The sequence below is a fragment of the Rattus norvegicus genome, chromosome 19 (genome assembly GCF_036323735.1).
Source record: "Rattus norvegicus strain BN/NHsdMcwi chromosome 19, GRCr8, whole genome shotgun sequence".
In the NCBI taxonomy this organism is placed as follows: domain Eukaryota; kingdom Metazoa; phylum Chordata; class Mammalia; order Rodentia; family Muridae; genus Rattus; species Rattus norvegicus.
In genome coordinates, this window is record NC_086037.1 from 41,672,730 (window position 1) to 41,690,099 (window position 17,370).

Consider the following 17,370-nt stretch of genomic DNA (forward strand, 5'->3'; position numbering starts at 1 on the left):
GAGCTCTGGTTTCTCCACCATTTATATTTATTTCTATTTAGTTTGGGCTACCTTTATTCTTCAGCCTAATGTCTAATAGTTCCTATGTACTTTTTCCTGTTGTCTTTCAACTTCTGTAAACTATTGTTTTCATACACACCCACACACAACGTTCAAAATGTTCTGATAGTTAGAGATATTTACAATGTGAACTCAAAAGATCCCTTTGTTCGCTCTCAGTCTCAGTTTCATGGATAGGGAAAAACAGGGTAGACAGATGGCCTCACTGCCCTGGGTTCTGGGGATGAGGCAGGACAAGGCAAAAACAAGAGTTTAGGTTGGGGACACAGTAGGAATGTAGTAGATGCCAAATGGAGTCCCATGGCACCACCATCTTGCACTGCTTTTTCCCAAGGCATGGTCTCATCCAGAGATTGTCGAACCTCTTCTGTCAGACAGTACAGGTTTTTGGCTGTTGGGCCATGCTGTTTCTGTCACAGTGACCCCACTCTGCACTGTAGTGCAAGGCAGACCTACATGAACACGGTTCTGTTCTAACAAAGCCCTATGTCCAATTAGGCAGCACAGGAGTCTGACCCTGGGGCACCCACTCACTGGACAAACAAGATTTAGGGAAGGTCAGACATCGTCGGACCTGGCCCAATGCCTGAGCTTCTAACTGCAGAGCTGTGTTTCGTCTGTCATGAGAAGTCTGAACTCATACATACTTCAAGGCTTAGCGCAAATGCTCCTTTTTCTTCATGGAGTAGTGATACATGGCTATAATCCCGGGCGCAGGGACAGAAGCAAAAGCATTATGAGTTCAAGGTCGGCCTGGGTTACATAGTGAGACCCAGTCTAAAAAAGAGAAGACTAAAATTATAAATAAATAAATAAATAAATAGCCCCAACCCTCCTCTCTACAAAAAAATTTGCTGATATTGGTCATGAGAATGTGGGAGAAAAAAACCAGAATGATCTCCAGGTAACACCAGGTTTATCCAAGCAACAGAAAACGATGGTCACACACTTAGCAGATGCTCCATGTGTACTGACAGATGTCAATTGGTTTCCCATGCATCTGTGATGAAATTGAGCTTGAATTCAGGTCACTACATGGATTATTTTCTCCAAATTTTATAACCGATGGCTGGAAGTCTGCACAGCAGCATCTTACAACATCAAACTTAAAAACTAGACTGTGAAATCTAGAGGGATTTCTTGGAGGAAGTGAAAGGTGAGAGCCAGTGAGAAGTGGGGTGGGGTGGGGATGAACAGGAGAAGGTAGTGAGAGGACCGATATAATAAACACATGCATGCACACACGATCACACACATGATGACACACACATACATGCACAATGACACACACACAATGACATACACATATACATACAATCACACACCATGACATACACACATACACAATGACACATACACATACACACACAATGACACATACACATATATGACACACACATATGATGACACACATACAATGACACATATGATGACACACATACCGAATGACACACATACATACACATAAAATGACACACACACATACACAATCAATGACACATGCACATGCACATACACACACAATGACACACACACATGGTGACACACATACAATGACACATATGATGACACACATGCATAATGACACACATACCGAATGACACACATACATACACATAAAATGACACACACACATACACAATCAATGACACATGCACATGCACATGCACACGCACACAATCACACCCACCGTGACATACATACACATGCTAACACACATACAATGACACATATGACACACATACCCAATGACACACATACACAATGACACAAACATACACAATGACACAAACATACACACATGATGACAAACATACATTGACACATATGACCCACATACCCAATGACACACACACATGATGACATACATACAATGACACATACGATGACACACATACCCAATGACACAAACACACACACAATGACACACACACAATGACATACATACACAGTGACACAAACATACACATATGATGACACACATACACAATGACACACACACACACATCTTACAATGAAACCCATCATTGTGTATGTTAACTGAAAATTTAAGATATAGATTCCCCCAAAGATCAAAACACTTGAATTCAGTTTTCCAGTTCTAACTGTGCTTACCGCCTGCTCTCTGTCTGCCAATGGCTATATCCGGGTAAATGTTCCCTGCTGTCCTTAGGTGAGGAAGGAAGAACTTTAAGACTTCAAATTGGTTAAAAACTGTTTCATCCTGATCCAACATGTTCACTTTCTTCTCAACTGGAAGAGACAAAAAGGAGGGCCCTGAGTTCACAGGAATATGTTATTTCTTTGGCAGAGATGCAATCTTTGATTTTGAAAGGTGTTATTTGTAAGGCGGTGGTGGGGGTTCTCAGCCTAGCATGCACACATGTGCTAGGACCTGCTAGTGCCTTAAGAGGGGACAAGATCCCCTGCTGGAGTCACAGTTCCTGAGGTGAGTGTTGGGAAGAGAACTCTGGTTCTCTGGGAGGAAAAGAGGCACTCTGAACTACTGAACCAACTCCCCAGACACTGATACAGCTTTTCAAAAAACAGTATGGGATAGTAAATCCATCCACAGGCCTAGTGTTCAAGGAAATATATGCAAATTATTGTTATCATAATTCTTTCCTGGTATAGCTCAATGGTTATTGATGAGTATAAGGCCCAGCTCTGTGAGCTGTACCAGAAGCCGTGCGAACTGCCAGTCCCAGACAGAGGAGCATGGATAAAAAGTGCCGTGGTTGGTATCCTTGTTACTTTGATTGGGGATCCCTTCATTAAAATTTGTAACTTTTAAAAATGCCAGCATTCAGCAGCTCTATTCACACCATCCCTAAGCAATCCCTTCTACAGTTTTGGGCAAGATAAACCAAGTGGGGACTCATACTAAAGGTACAGAGGAGATGAAGGATGCCCCTCAGATGCATGGGACATGATTGACAGGAGGGTACGCAAGGGGAGGGATGAGAGAGGATGCCAGGGCTTCTGGCTGCTTCTGGTGAATTGATCACACATGGGGTAGAATTCAGAGAAAGGATGGGGGAATCAGGATCACGGTGGTGATGAGGAAAGCGATCACCCATGTGTCTTGCCTGAGTTCTGCATGTCTCAAAATGAAACAGCCAGTGTTAGTTCGATTGTCTAATGGGGAAAAGTGACCTAGAGTCAGATGCACTAAGTCTACACATCCAAGTTTATGTAAATGGATGAGTGTTCACAAAGACAAAACCAGCACGCACGGATGCTTCCTGACGGCTTCGCTGGGGCCACTTTATGCTTCAGTTGATGGAGGACTTTCACTAGATTTTGGTGATTATTTTCACTTTTGTTTTTTAAACGTAGCATAGTTTCCTTGAACTCCAAAACGTGGTTTCTGCAGTTAATTAGCTGATTATCTGCAAAGGGAACAGAAATAAATAGTTTATGCCTGTAGCAGGTAAAATGATGTTTGCAGACCACAAAGGTGCTGCGTATAGCACGACATGTGGGCTTTACGTACATGGCCCTATGGATGACAGTGTACGTATTTGGCACTATGTGTGGGGCTATACACATATGGCACTTTTTTAAAATAATAAGACTGTAACCCAAACCTGAAGGAGAGCCTTCCTCCTCTAAGTTGCTTTTGGCAGGAGTGCCTAAGCACAGCTACAGCCATCAAACTAAGCCAGAACCATGAAGCTGAGGTATTCATATCACGGTTTCTTTTCCTCCGATCATTTCTAGCCATCAGTACAGATTTGGGGAAAAGAACACCAGGTGTCATCAGGGCAGAGTCAACACGACCAGGCATGTGCTCTTTCTAGACCCTGTGCTTAAAAACGGGGCCAGACCAATAATTTCCCTTCCTCTTTGTAGCAGTCCCTCTGGGCTATTGTAAATATGGGTGACTCACACTGGGCCATCAGCTGAGGACCGTACCCCGGGTCAGAGGGTCAGTTTGAAAGGCATTCAGAGCCACCGGTGAAGCTAGAGAAGAGGTTCTCTTGGGAACCTCTTTATCTTTTCTTCCACACTGTTAATTGGCCTTTTTATTGTTTTTTTTTTTAATTGATGGTCCCTTATGGTCCTGCTTCCATGAATGGCCGAGATGAAGGGAAAGGGGAGGGCCAACAGCTGGTGCAGAGAGGGCCATTTCTAGATCTCATTCACACACAGGACTAAACAGACAAGCACAGAGTCACTACTGTGGTTGGAAGTTGGCAGCATGGAATGGGGAGGACTGAGGAATAGGGGTGTCGTTAAAAATATAGGCTCCCCCTATTAAAAAAAACTATTCATCTTCACCGGGCAAGGCATGGTGTGCACCCCTCTGAACTCAGCACTCGGGAGGCAGAGGCAGGGGGATCTTTGTGAGGTGAGTCCAAGCCAGCCTGGTTTCTACATGCTGAGGCCTTGTCTTCAACAACCATCGCTGAGCGCTTAATGTCTCCAATATACGATCCAGGTGTAGATGACAGTGCGTGACTCTGTTCCTCATCTCTGAGCGCTTAATGTCTCCAATATACGATCCAGGTGTAGATGACAGTGCATGACTCTGTTCCTCATCTCTGAGCGCTTAATGTCTCCAATATATGATCCAGGTGTAGATGACAGTGCGTGACTCTGTTCCTCATCTCTGAGCGCTTAATGTCTCCGATATATGATCCAGGTGTAGATGACAGTGCGTGACTGTGTTCCTCATCTCTGAGCGCTTAATGTCTCCGATATATGATCCAGGTGTAGATGACAGTGCGTGACTCTGTTCCTCATGTAGCACTACACACCAGGGAGGTGATTCACTGAGTGGTTTGTTATATGGATTTCAGTGATAAAGAAAACAATGCCCCCTTTTCTTTCTGTCTTTTCTTTCTTCCTGTCTTTTCCTTCCTTCCTTCCTTCCTTCCTTCCTTCCTTCCTTCCTTCCTTCCTCCCTCTCCTCTTCTCCTCTCTCTCTCTCTCTCTCTCTCTCTCTCTCTCTCTCTCTCTCTCTCTCTTTCTCTCCTTAAGATTGGCATGATGGCTCAGCAAGTAGGGAGAGTTCTTTAGACTGTGAGTGTGAGAACAAGACGCTTGGGGTTTGAGTTTACGGAATTCCTTATATCTGAAACAATGACCTCCCTCAGCTCTTACACAGACAGATGAATGAACCAAATGGATTAATAAGTGTTTAAAACTGATCTTTAGCACCTTTTAAAAAATTGACAGAATTTTTATTTTTTTTTATTTTTCCATTTATTTATATATTCATTCATTTATTCATCCATCCATCCATTCATTTTACATCCTGATCACAGAGCCCCTCCCCCTCACAGAGGCCCTGTCCCCTTTCATTAGGGTCAATTGTGACTTAGTGAAAAGAACTAGAACCTCAGATAAACCTCCAGTGCTCATTTTGTGGGTATGGTCTGAGGCGTGGCCACGGTGTGCTCTGTATGTGAGCAGGGTTTCCTGAATAATGGTCTGTCTGTGCACTAACGAATCTTGTGTTGGGGTTGCTACCTCTCGGGTGACGCAACCCACCTGGTACAGTCCCCGATGGACCAACCTGGCACACACGAAAGGAGAGTTTTCTCCCGAGAGAGCTCTAGTCACAGAAAGAGGCACACAGAAGTGTTCCCAGACATAAATGAGATTCAGCCCTTCTCGCATGGACTCCGGGGTGTGACCAGGTGTCCCCACTATGTTTCAAATGCTCGAGTTGCTTGTACACTCACTCAGGCATTGAGTGTGGACAATGCGATATAAAATCAACGTGATTATAAGCATTGATTTGAGCATCGCTGTGCCACTGTGAAAACAAAACCCAGTCCATACATGGAATGGACTAAGTGTCTTTTGGGTCTTTGTTTTTGTTTGTTTTGTTTTTTTTTCTTTTTTTTTTTTTGAGGGGATGGGGGAAGAGGTTGACACAGACTCTATCTATGTAGTCCTGGTTGTCTCAGAACTCTGTAGACCAGCCTGGCCTTGAACCTCTAACTCACAGAGATCTGCCTGCCTTTTCCTTCTGAGTACTCCAATTAAAGGTATCCACTCCTATGCCTGGCTAGTGATTTCTATCTATTAAAAACAAATTAAAAAATATTAAAAAAGAAAACACTCCAAGGGGCTGGCAGAATGGCAGGAACAGACCTTACCACCAAGCCTTATGACCTGAGTCTGACCCCTGAAACCTACACAACATAGGAAGAGAACTGACTCCCAAAAGTTCTCTGATCTCCACTCCCTGCCTCCCCAGTAAAGATAAATACAAAAGGTTAAATAAATGGCCCCTGGGCTGGGACCTCAGCTCAGTAGTAGATGCCTTACCTAGAATGATAAACTTAAAAATGCAAAAGCCTCCTGCTAGGGTCCTGAGTATCAGTGATTCTCACTTCCGTAACAGGGGTACGAATTACGCTCAGATTTTAAAAGTTGGATAAAACTAAGTGTGGGAACATACTGTCAGCACCCTGGAGGCAGAAGCAGGAGACTGTTCTAGCAAGACTGTCTCAAACAGGAAAAAGAGGGAGATCCATGTCTGTTTGTTTACATTTTCTCATAACCTCACTTTAAAGGAGAAAATGAATGAAAGAGATTTTACGTTTCAATGGATCCATTATATCCAGATGAGGTTTCAATATCGAGGATAATCGATGGGATAGCTATTCCTTTTTAGGTAAGTCTCAGCTGTGTGTGAGTGTGTGTGTGTGAGTGTGTGTGTGTGAGTGTGTGTGTGTGTGAGAGAGAGAGAATGTGTGAGTGTATGTGTGAGTGTGTGTGTAAGAGTGTGTGAGTGTGTGTGAGAGAGTATGTGTGAGTGTGTGTGAGTGTATGAGTGTGTGTGAGTGTGAGTGTGTGTAAGAGTATGCGAGTGTGTGAGTGTGTGAGTGTGAGTGTGTGAGAGAGTATGTGAGTGTGTGTTTGAGTGTGTGTGTGTAAGTGTGAGAGTATGTGTGTATGTATGTGTGTGTTGAGTGTGTAACTGTGTGTGAGTATGTGTGTGTATGTGTGAGTGTGTGTGTGAGAGAGTGTGTGTGTGTGTGTTTCTTACCTCACATTGTCACTATTCAGATGCTGAAAATGGATGACAGACACCTCCACACCCAAACCGGCAAGCTCTGCTTGGCAGAGAGGTAGTCTACAGGACTTCAGACATTAAATGTAAACGGAAACTACTTAAGGTTAAAGGAAAAGTGAGGGTCTCGGTCTAACTGGCCGCAGGTCACACTGCAGGACCATGGGGCTGCAGTGCCAGACAGACAGAGCCTCCGCCATTGCTTGTGAGGTTGTTGGGGAAGGTGTGTCTTAAGCCTTTCACCCCAGCCTTGGCCACATCAAGGAAGGAATGATAAGCTGGGAGACCCCAGCACGACCCTAATGTAGCCACAAACAACCCCAGCAAAGAGCCAACATTGGGTATCTGCCACAGAAGCATCACCCAGAGAAACCAACCCACCAGGAGCCCCCACCCCAAGCTCTTCCCACGTTTATCCGCAGGGAAGCACCGCAAAGGTACAGAGGGTATTTGCCGAAGGTGGCACAGTGGTGCCTCTCCATCAGAGGTCGTCTGCCATGTGATCTCATCCTCCGTGCGCCACCAAGGGGCTTCAGCTTCTCCCCTCCTTGGACGATGGGGCATTTTACCCTGTGCCGCCTCCCTAAGTTTGGTCCAGCTGGAGCCCGGGGTACTGTCCCCTTCTGTCGCCACCAACATTCGAGCTCGTGCTGCAGTCCTAAGCTTCGGCTAGATTTGTTTCCCCCCCATAAGCATTGTGGAAACTCCATGGAAAGGGGGATTTTCTGTCCCTGTCCTCTTGATCTGTTACAACAGGACAGCTACTGATTCATTCACTCATTTACCCGATCAGTTATTTTTAAAAAAATGGCGTGTTTGTTCTATGCCATACATTTTTTTCTGAACACTAGGTTCACATCAGGGAACAAAATAGATAAGAACACAGAAGCAGCCTCCTCCTCCTCCTCCTCCTCCTCCTCCTCCTCCTCCTCCTCCTCCTCCTCCTCCTCCTCCTCCTCCTCCTCGAAAAAATATTCTCGTACAAATCTATTATTAATCCCACGAACTTACAGAAAAACCAAAAGGCTATCTGCCCTTCTTGTTTTTTTAGACAGGGTCATACTATGTAGCTCTCTGGCTGGCCTGGAACTCACAAAGATCTGCCTGCTTTTGCCTCCTGGGTGCCCAAATCAAACATAAGCTAATTTGTATAGGGAGAAAAGAGTGGATACTAGATCTGGCTTTCTGTAAGTGCTCTCAAATTCTCTGAAAATATTTAAAACTGTTGAGAAAGGAGAAAGAAAGTCCTGGAGCTCTTGTGATGTATGGACGAGACCTGGAGGAAGGATGAGCAGGAGAGGAGAGGGGCAGTTTTGGAGGGACCCGAGAGCGCGAGGCCAGCCAGCCGATTCAGCGCGTGTCCGCATCCCACAGTGTCTGTGAGGGCCGGTTACAGCCCAACGGCCACCAGACGCGGGTGTGTGCACTGCCCCGGGGCAGGGGACTGCCAGGGTCTCCCTTGTTTCCTTTTCTTGGGTCTTACAGCCACAACGCCTCCCACTGGTGATGGGGCTCCGGAGAGGCAGGACGGAGAGCACCCCCATTTCCCTCGCTCCTCCACTACCGCCCCCCCCGCACCCCACTCCCACTTACTGGTTTGGTTCATCCTGGAGATGCAGAAACACGAGAAGCCAAAGAGCAGGACAGCAACGAGAGCGAAGAGCAAGTTAACGTTCTTGGTCTTCATTGCGCTGGCGTCAGAGCCAGTGGAGGTGAACAGGTGTCACCGCCAACTCCAGGCTTCACACCTAGGCTGTCCAGGCACAGCGCCTGCGTCCTGGACCCCACGTGCTTGCTCCCCCTCCCATAGGGCCGTTGCTACAGTCCCCAGCACTTTCGCCCAGTCACATCGTGGTCCCCTCTTGAGCGCGCTTTACAATCCTCTGGCAAGGACGTGAAAAACTGTGGGTAAGCCCTGGGCTGCTTGGCCCTGACCAGACGCTGTCAGCTTATTTTCCTGCGAGAATTCATCAGATTCTGATTCAAAGGTGTGAAACACATGGCACAGCTCCTTTATCCGTGTTTCCCGTTTGGCCTTTACACTCTGATCTCTCTTGGAGACTCAGGGGCAGTGTTTGGGTGATGCACAATCTCTCTCCTGCCAGGGCACCCAGTTTCTGGCCCCTTTGAGAGCTTTAAAAGATTAGGACACCCACCCTCTTGAGAATGTGGCGCTGAATACTAATGGACAGGAGTTGAGTGGTGAGAGCCTAGGAGAGGGAGGCAAAGATAGCTGACAGCTACTTCACCTTTCTGCTCATCCAGTCCCCACCCCCACCCCGTTTCCCAGGGGTTTGCTGAGCATGCTTGGAAGCCGCAAGGCAAGAAAACCCTGCTGAGACAGACAGACACACAAACCCACTTGCTAGGCTCTGAAGCAATGGAGAAAGTCCTTACTATAAAGAACCAAGGGCTGGGGATTTAGCTCAGTGGTAGAGCACTTACCTAGGAAGCGCAAGGCCCTGGGTTCGGTCCCCAGCTCCGAAAAAAAGAACCAAAAAAAAAAAAAAAAAAAAAAAAAACCAAGAGAAGGAAGGTTTCATCAGAAGAACATCATGGCGGCTTCTCTGTGTTGATTGGAGCACCAACTAATTGGTTTTCATAGCCTTTTGCTTGCAAGTCTCACCTCAGTATGGCTAAGCCTCTCCTTCAAGCTCTATATTGCCAGAGCCCCTCAGTTTTATCAAGGGCTTTAGGCCCATCTGACTGCTGTTAACACCCACGATTATAAAATGTTTACAGTCCTTCTTAGGGACATATTTCTAGGCCCCGGCTTCTGCGGTAGCTGCTCTGACACCCACGTTGCTATGGTGACATCCGACTGGTGTCATCCTCAGCTGTCCACACTTCATCCGATAAGATGGTTTTCCTAGAGCACTATCTGCCTATCACTCCTGCTTAGTAGCTCCCATCTTCCTGTCTTCCTGTCTTCCTGGTCATCATTGTAAATTACAACACAGAGCAACACCAAACTGCTAGCGTCTGACATGAGCTCAGGCTCCCAGGTCATGGCTTACCGCGGGTTACTCAGTTTTCAGGAGAAAGGGCTGAGGGCCTTAAGATCAAGTGGAGTACAGCTACATTCCAACCACATGCGTGGGGTCCAGGAAGGAGTGAGTTAGTCGTTCCTGGTCAGGCCACATGATAGGAAGTGATGTGTGTTATATTTCCCTAACACACACACACACACACACCTCACACACGTACACACACTTTACACATCACATCACACACATACACATGACCTCACACACACACATCACATACATACACCTCACACACCTCACACACACACCTCACACGCATCACACACACATACACACACTTTACACATACATCACACACACGCACGTACACAAACTTCACACATCACACACACCCACACACCACACTACATCATATGCACATCACACAAACATCTCATACGCATCACACACATCACACATACCTCACACATCACACACACAAACCTCACACACACATCACATTACACACACACACACAATTTTCAATAGTCTGGTGACTTGATCAGCAATTTTCTGGGTCCCCCAAATGAACTATCAATCTGAAAAAGTTTGTCTGGTGGGAAAGAGAGAATTTGATCAGAGCACCATTGCCTGCTTTACTCTGACCCCTAGCACCCACGAGTGCTTGGGAAAATGTTTTCCACTTACCAGCCCTGAGGTGTGGGCAAAGTGTGCTTTCCTCTAGGTGAACCAGCATCTCTCACAGCCTGATACTCTGTTTCCAGTGATGTGTTCTGTCATCAGTTGGACAGCTTATCCCCTAGGTACACATCTTGCTGGGATTCTCTGGTTTTGAGAGAAGGCAAACGAATGGCTGTGTACAGGCCCTGAGAGTACATTGTAGTAAGGTATTCAGGAGAGCCAGGCTGTAACGCAAAACACTATTCTAAGACCTCCACTGTGCTGTAAGCTCGGGCTTTAGCTCAAGATGAACTAAGGGTTAAACTTCCTAGAGTCCTCTTGGGGATTACATAGTAATCCCATATGTTCACGGGGACTTATATTTAGATCTCTGTGCACAGGAGCTCTCCACAGGGTTCACATTAATCAGGTTCTTACTATACTGAATTAGTGGCTTGGGTAAGGGTCAAATATATCTACTAAAAGTAACTAGCTGCCTGGGCAGTTACATTAAGAGGTCTCCAGGTAATCAGTTTGGAATTATGTTTACCTTTCAAAAGAATCTTGTTTTCACCCCGGTCATCTGTGTGAGTTCCTGTATCGGTCCCTTGAAAACCCTACCTGGTCTCCCAAGAGCACACCTCTCGCCCTATGGTATTCAGAGCACTCATCAAGATTTACATATTCTTGTCAACACGGAATGTTGGTTACAGCCCACGACTCTGTAAACGTTTAAAGGTTGCCCAGGACAAAGAAGTAAGAAATTCCTCCACTCTCAATGGGTTTGGCCCATTATGTGCAACTGGGTTTTTAATTACCCAACAGGCAAAGGGTGGCAGGTTTTTATGCTTGTATTACTATAACGCAAGGATTCTTATGGATAAACCAAGACACTTGTTCTGTCTTGGTGGAAAGTGCATTGAGGTTTTAGGTCCAGGTTCCGTGACCGCTGAGCAGCAGAAGCCAGTGAGAATTCGTCCTTGAAAAAAAGATGGAATACCTGTTTGGTTTATCTGTCACAATTCCTCAGAGACGCCTCTCATGAGATGAATTATGGAGGTTTTGTGGTATAGCTTCCTATTTATAGCAGCATCTTTTTGATGTTTCTAGTGACATAACAGGCAATTCCTACTGTAGTATGGTTTTCTTTTTTTTCTTTTTTCTTTTTTTCGGAGCTGGGGACCGGTAGTATGGTTTTCTACTCTTAAGATAGAGGGTATGTTCTTGTGAGAGGGCTGGATAGCATGCAGGCTAACGTTTTCTCTGTGAGGAACTTTTAAAGCACAAATATGCCAATGACTGCCACAAGGTGGCAGTATTATGTTTCAGCCAAAACATTTGAATGAGTGAAGAAAATTTCAAAATCCTTTGAATGTGCTGGAACTGTAGGCTCCTATAACACATTTAAATCACTGACCGTATACATTTCCATAGCTTGTCAAACAGATTCTTCTTAAAAAATTTTTTTTATTGATTCTTTGTGAGTTTCACATCAGACACCCCAGTCCCACTAATTTTCCTGGTTCCCTCCACTCTTGCAACCTCCACCTCTCCCCCCCCCCCAAAAAAAAACACAAAGAAATAAACTAAACAGCATAGGAAACATCTCATGGTGGAAGCTGTAAGCTGTAGTATGTCCCACAGTGTATCCCTCTGTCTACACATCTTCACTTGCGAATGTTCATTGCAATGAGTCATTGGTCCGGTCTGAGATCTCTGGCTTCTGTGACACCATCGATATTGGATCCTCACAGGGATTCTTCCTGGTTATCCTATTGTTCTGTGCCATGGAGATCTGCAGCTTTGGGTCAGCAGGATCAGCCCTTTCACATGCTCCAACTTAAAGACCTGGATCTGGATGTGGGTAGTGGGTGGGCTGGTCAGCACACAGCTCTCCCTTATTTGCACCACCAAGGAGAACTCTCCATAGTGTTCAGCTAGGCCACCCCATGAAGCAGAAGGCAGGGTGAGCTCTCCTCTCCTGCCCTTGGGCTGGCTCACCTGCACCTACACCACCAGAGGCAGTTCCACTATGTTGCCCAGTTGAGGCACAGGGCCCACTTTGCCAAGTGCTGCAGCCTGTGAAGGGCCGGGCCAGCTCTCCTGCTCTCACACCCTTGGCTGGCTCACTCGTGCCTTTGCCATCAGGGCCAGCCCCACTGTGTTGCCTAGGACAGATGCAGAGCCCACTCTCCTACCAGTGAGAGACAGGGCCAGCTCTCCCAACTACCACAGGTGGCGAGTGGGGAGTTGGGGAAGGGGATCACCCCACACCCACTCCACCTCATGGCACATGAGTGGTGGGGCCAGCTCTCTGTGCTCACACCCTCAGCCAGATTTACCGTGCTTCCCAGGTGTCTTAGGGTTTTATTGCTGTGAAGGGACACCATGACCAAGGCAACACTTGTAAAGAAAACATTTAATTGAGGCTGGCTTACAGTTTCAGAGGTTCAGCCCATTATCCTCATGGTGGGAAGCATGGTGGCATCCAGGCAGGCATGGTGCTGGAGGAGCCCAGAGTTTACATCTTGATTCATAGGTGGCAGAAAGGGACAGTTTTCTACAGGCAGCTGATTCTTTATCCGGTGGAGCTTGAGCACTGCCCTCACAGTGACACACTTCTTTCAACGAGGCCATGCCTCCTAATAGTGCCACTCTATGTGCCAAGCACTCAAACACATGAGTCTATGTGGGCCAAACCTATTCAAACCACCATACCAGGCAAGGTGCAGGGCCCTTCATGATGCGTGGACAGCTATCCTGCCCCTTTTCTGTCCTGCCTGGCTTTGAGTATACTTTGTACCGTCATTGTGGTCCATACAATCACTGAAAAATGTTTCTTTCCATCCTCTCTGGCTCAGTATTGACCATATCATACACCTTGGACTAGTCACACAAAGTTACATTTTCTTGTCTTAATTTACAGTACACATTACAGTGAACACCTGACCAAAAGAAAAAAAAAAGAAAAAAAAAGAAAAAAAAAAAGAAAAGAGAAAGGCTTGTTCTGGCTTATAGTTCCAAGGGGAAACAGACCATCTTGGTGGAGAAGGCATGTCTGTGGAAAACAGTCTTCTCCTGGCTGTCTTCAGATTGAATTGTAGAATCATGAGCCTGTGAAGGACATTTTACCACGACTTTCCTCCAAGTCCTTTTACCTATATGAGATGAATTGAAATTACTGGAGCTGAAGAAATGGCTTGCAAGTTAAGAACAATGACTACTTTTGCAGAGGACCTGGGTTTGATTCCCTACAACCACATATTGGCTCACAACTATAACTCCAGTTCCAGGGGATCTGATGCCTTCTTCTGGCTTCTATGGGCACCAGGCATGCTTGTGGTTCACAGACAGACATGCAGACAGAACACTAATACACATAAAATAAAAAATTTAAAGTTGTAAAATCCTTGCCTGTGCTAAATAAATAGGCCCTCTCTGCTCTGAATTTGGCATCTGTGGCTTCAAAGAAATGTGGATAGAAAACCTTTGGGAAGATGACACCTGGACAGTATAGACTTTTGCCGCATGGCTAAAACAACTCGGTATAAAAATTTATATACTGGGTTGGGGATTTGGCTCGGTGGTAGAGCGCTTGCCTAGTAAGCGCAAGGCCCTGGGTTCGGTCCCCAGCTCCGAAAAAAAGAAAAAAAAATTATATACTATTTGCGTTCTAGGAGTAATGAGATCTGTAAAGGTCACTCATGGTGCAGTAATATAAGCTGCAGGTGGCAGGTGTCTGTGCATCACACTATTTTACATCGAAGACTTGAGTGTCTGTGGACTTTGGTTCTAGGGCCAACCCCTCATAAATACCCAGAGATGGGACCATCCTGAGTCATGCACGAGGGCATGGTGCTGCTTGAGCCACAATGAGTAGATGGTAAGTAGTCAGGTCAAGCAGCTCTCACCTTTCAGCAGTCTCTCCAATCCAGTCTTAGAGGCTTTTTTAATCTTAAGAAATGGAGATAGAGCAGTGTGACTAAGAATTATCAAGGGCTGGGAAGATGACTCATGGGTGCTCATGTCAGCAGGGATACCCGAGGTTACACCCCAACAACTATGTAAATCCCAGTGCATCAGCATGCACTTTACAGTCCCACAGCTTGGGTGGAATATGAAGATCCCATGTTTGGTTAGAGACCTCATCTCAAGAAATAACATGGAAGAACAACTGAGGAAGACACACACACACACACACACACACACACACACACACACACACACACAGTAACCAGACTTTATTATAATGCAGTCTTTGGTTTTCTTTTATGTATCTGAAGAGCACATGGTTTAATAGGAGACCTACAGAGCAGATAAAGAAGGCCCCATTTTCCCCTGGGAGGCAGAATCTCATCTCAGTACGTCACTACTTCTTAGGTGGCTCCACAGAGAAAGCCAGCCACAGAGCACGTGATAAGCACCTTTTCCTGGGGATAGGGAGAATTTAAGATATTAATATATACTATAACAGCTGCAAAAGGAAACAAAAACCCGGCTGAGCAAAATTCCTTGGCAGAAGGAAACTGGCAGCCAGGGCCTCCTCAGGGAAGAAGCTAGCCAAGATCCAGGCAACCAGAACCAGAAAGAGATTTCATTTCCCTACTCTAACAGAGGGCTGTGTACTTGACTGTGAACTTTTGCTGGGCTCTGGACTCATCTCTCCCCCCATTAGATTTGATAACTCTTCCTTGACCGATTCTGAATTCTAATTCTTCCACTTTTGGGGCATACTCATTTTCAAGATTTGCCAATAAGGGCCTGCTTGGTAACCTATAAGTTTGGACACTCAGAAGCTGAGAGACAGAACAGCTTTCTGCAGGAGCATATAGAAGGAAAGTTGTCTCCATCACTCCCAGGGGATGGATTCTTTGGAGGATCCCTTGAGTCTCCTCTAGGATATGACCAGCAGCCGAGGCAGAGCAATTCATTCCTCCAAGAGTACGCAATCTGGCTAAGAAAGGGATCGTCTCTGCAGCTGCTTCCAACCTCAGTCCCACTGTTTCTGACACCTACTCTGCTGGAGACTTCCGGATCTGCAGCCTCAGAGCCTGGAGGCCTCAGGCCTTGCCATCCTGCTGGAGCTGAATACTTTCAGGAGCTGTGAAAGCGCTACGGAGAGTTCAGATGTCTCTGAATAGTAAAATCTGTTTAAACTAGTTTTTATCTTGCACAGGCTGTTAATCCCAGAGTGACGATAACGTGTCTCTGCTGTCTGCCCACCCCATTCTTAGAGGAGGGCTGGACAAGAACTTGATTGGGGATAGGACGGAAATGGTCTCCGCCAAACATTTCACGTCTATGGGGAAAGGTGGTGGTTTATTCTTCTGTCCTTCCATAAGTAGAATCTACCTTTAAAATGGAAGAGCCTGTCTGCTCACGTAATATGACCTAACAAGGAGATGGATGGGGCATCGACAAACACTGGCTTGAATATTTCTGGAAGTGTAAGGAACTAATAGTGGTTGGTCCTGACAAGGGGAATCAATCTCTCTCTCTCTCTCTCTCTCTCTCTCTCTCTCTCTCTCTCCATCCATCTAGCTATCTACATTTTTAGACAGAACCTTAAGTAGCCTTGAACTGCAGATCTCCCTGTCCACATCATCCTCCGGCTGGGATTACAGGCAAGCATTAGCATGTACAGGAATTTCCTTTGTTTCATTTTATTTCTAACATCCTTTGTATTTATATTCAGCCTTCTCTCCACTTGGCTCTTTCTTTGCCAACCCACCAATCCCCTTATTGTCCCATCAGCATTTTCAAAAGGTCCCTAACCCAAGATCTCTACACTTATTGTCACATGGATCAGTCTTCCTCCCGAATCTGTCACAGCATATTCCCTCGCCTCCTCCAGTAGCGCTTATCCTTACTTTGCTGACTCTGCTGTATGTAATGAGCTTTTCCCCTACCCCTAATCCCCTTAATAACTTCGTTAGGCTGCTTCACCTGATACTATGCTTTTGCCGGTTGGTTTAGTATGAGTCCATTGTAGAAAGACCTCCTGGCACATACAAGCCTTTTAAGTTTTTTTTGTTTGTTTGTTTTTGTTTTTGTTTTTTTTTAATTAACTTGAGTATTTCTTATATACATTTCGAATGTTATTCCCTTTCCCGGTTTCCGGGCAAACATCCCCCTCCCCCCTCCCCTTCTTTATGGGTGTTCCCCTCCCCATCCTCCCCCCATTGCCGCCCTCCCCCCATAGACTAGTTCACTGGGGGTTCAGTCTTGGCAGGACCCAGGGCTTCCCCTTCCACTGGTGCTCTTACTAGGATATTCATTGCTACCTATGAGGTCAGAGTCCAGAGTCAGTCCATGTATAGTCTTTAGGTAGTGGCTTAGTCCCTGGAAGCTCTGGTTGCTCGGCATTGTTGTACATATGGGGTCTCGAGCCCCTTCAAGCTCTTCCAGTTCTTTCTCTGATTCCTTCAACGGGGGTCCTGTTCTCAATTCAGTGGTTTGCTGCTGGCATACACCTCTGTGTTTGCTGTATTCTGGCTGTGTCTCTCAGGAGCGATCTACATCTGGCTCCTGTCGGCCTGCACTTCTTTGCTTCATCCATCTTGTCTAATTGGGTGACTGTATATGCATGGGCCACATGTGGGGCAGGCTCTGAATGGGTGTTCCTTCTGT

General features: G+C 46.0%; 1 protein-coding gene across 2 annotated transcripts in view; it reads right to left on the minus strand.

Annotated features, from left to right (window-relative positions):
• The window catches only part of Mgat4d (MGAT4 family, member D), a 36,840-nt gene extending 27,986 nt beyond the window's left edge, over nt 1-8,854 (minus strand). Inside the window, exons 1-3 of one of the 2 annotated variants that reach the window (NM_001025666.1) lie at nt 8,687-8,854; nt 3,297-3,452; nt 2,176-2,313 (exon numbers count right to left, since the gene is read on the minus strand). In NM_001025666.1, coding sequence (NP_001020837.1) covers nt 2,176-2,313; nt 3,297-3,452; nt 8,687-8,780 — 388 coding nt within the window. In that variant the 5' untranslated portion in view covers nt 8,781-8,854. Of the gene's footprint in view, nt 1-2,175; nt 2,314-3,296; nt 3,453-8,104; nt 8,414-8,686 lie in introns of those variants that run through there. The other variant, XM_063277959.1, reaches the window with a different exon arrangement.
• Between the last annotated feature and the right edge of the window lie 8,516 nt (nt 8,855-17,370).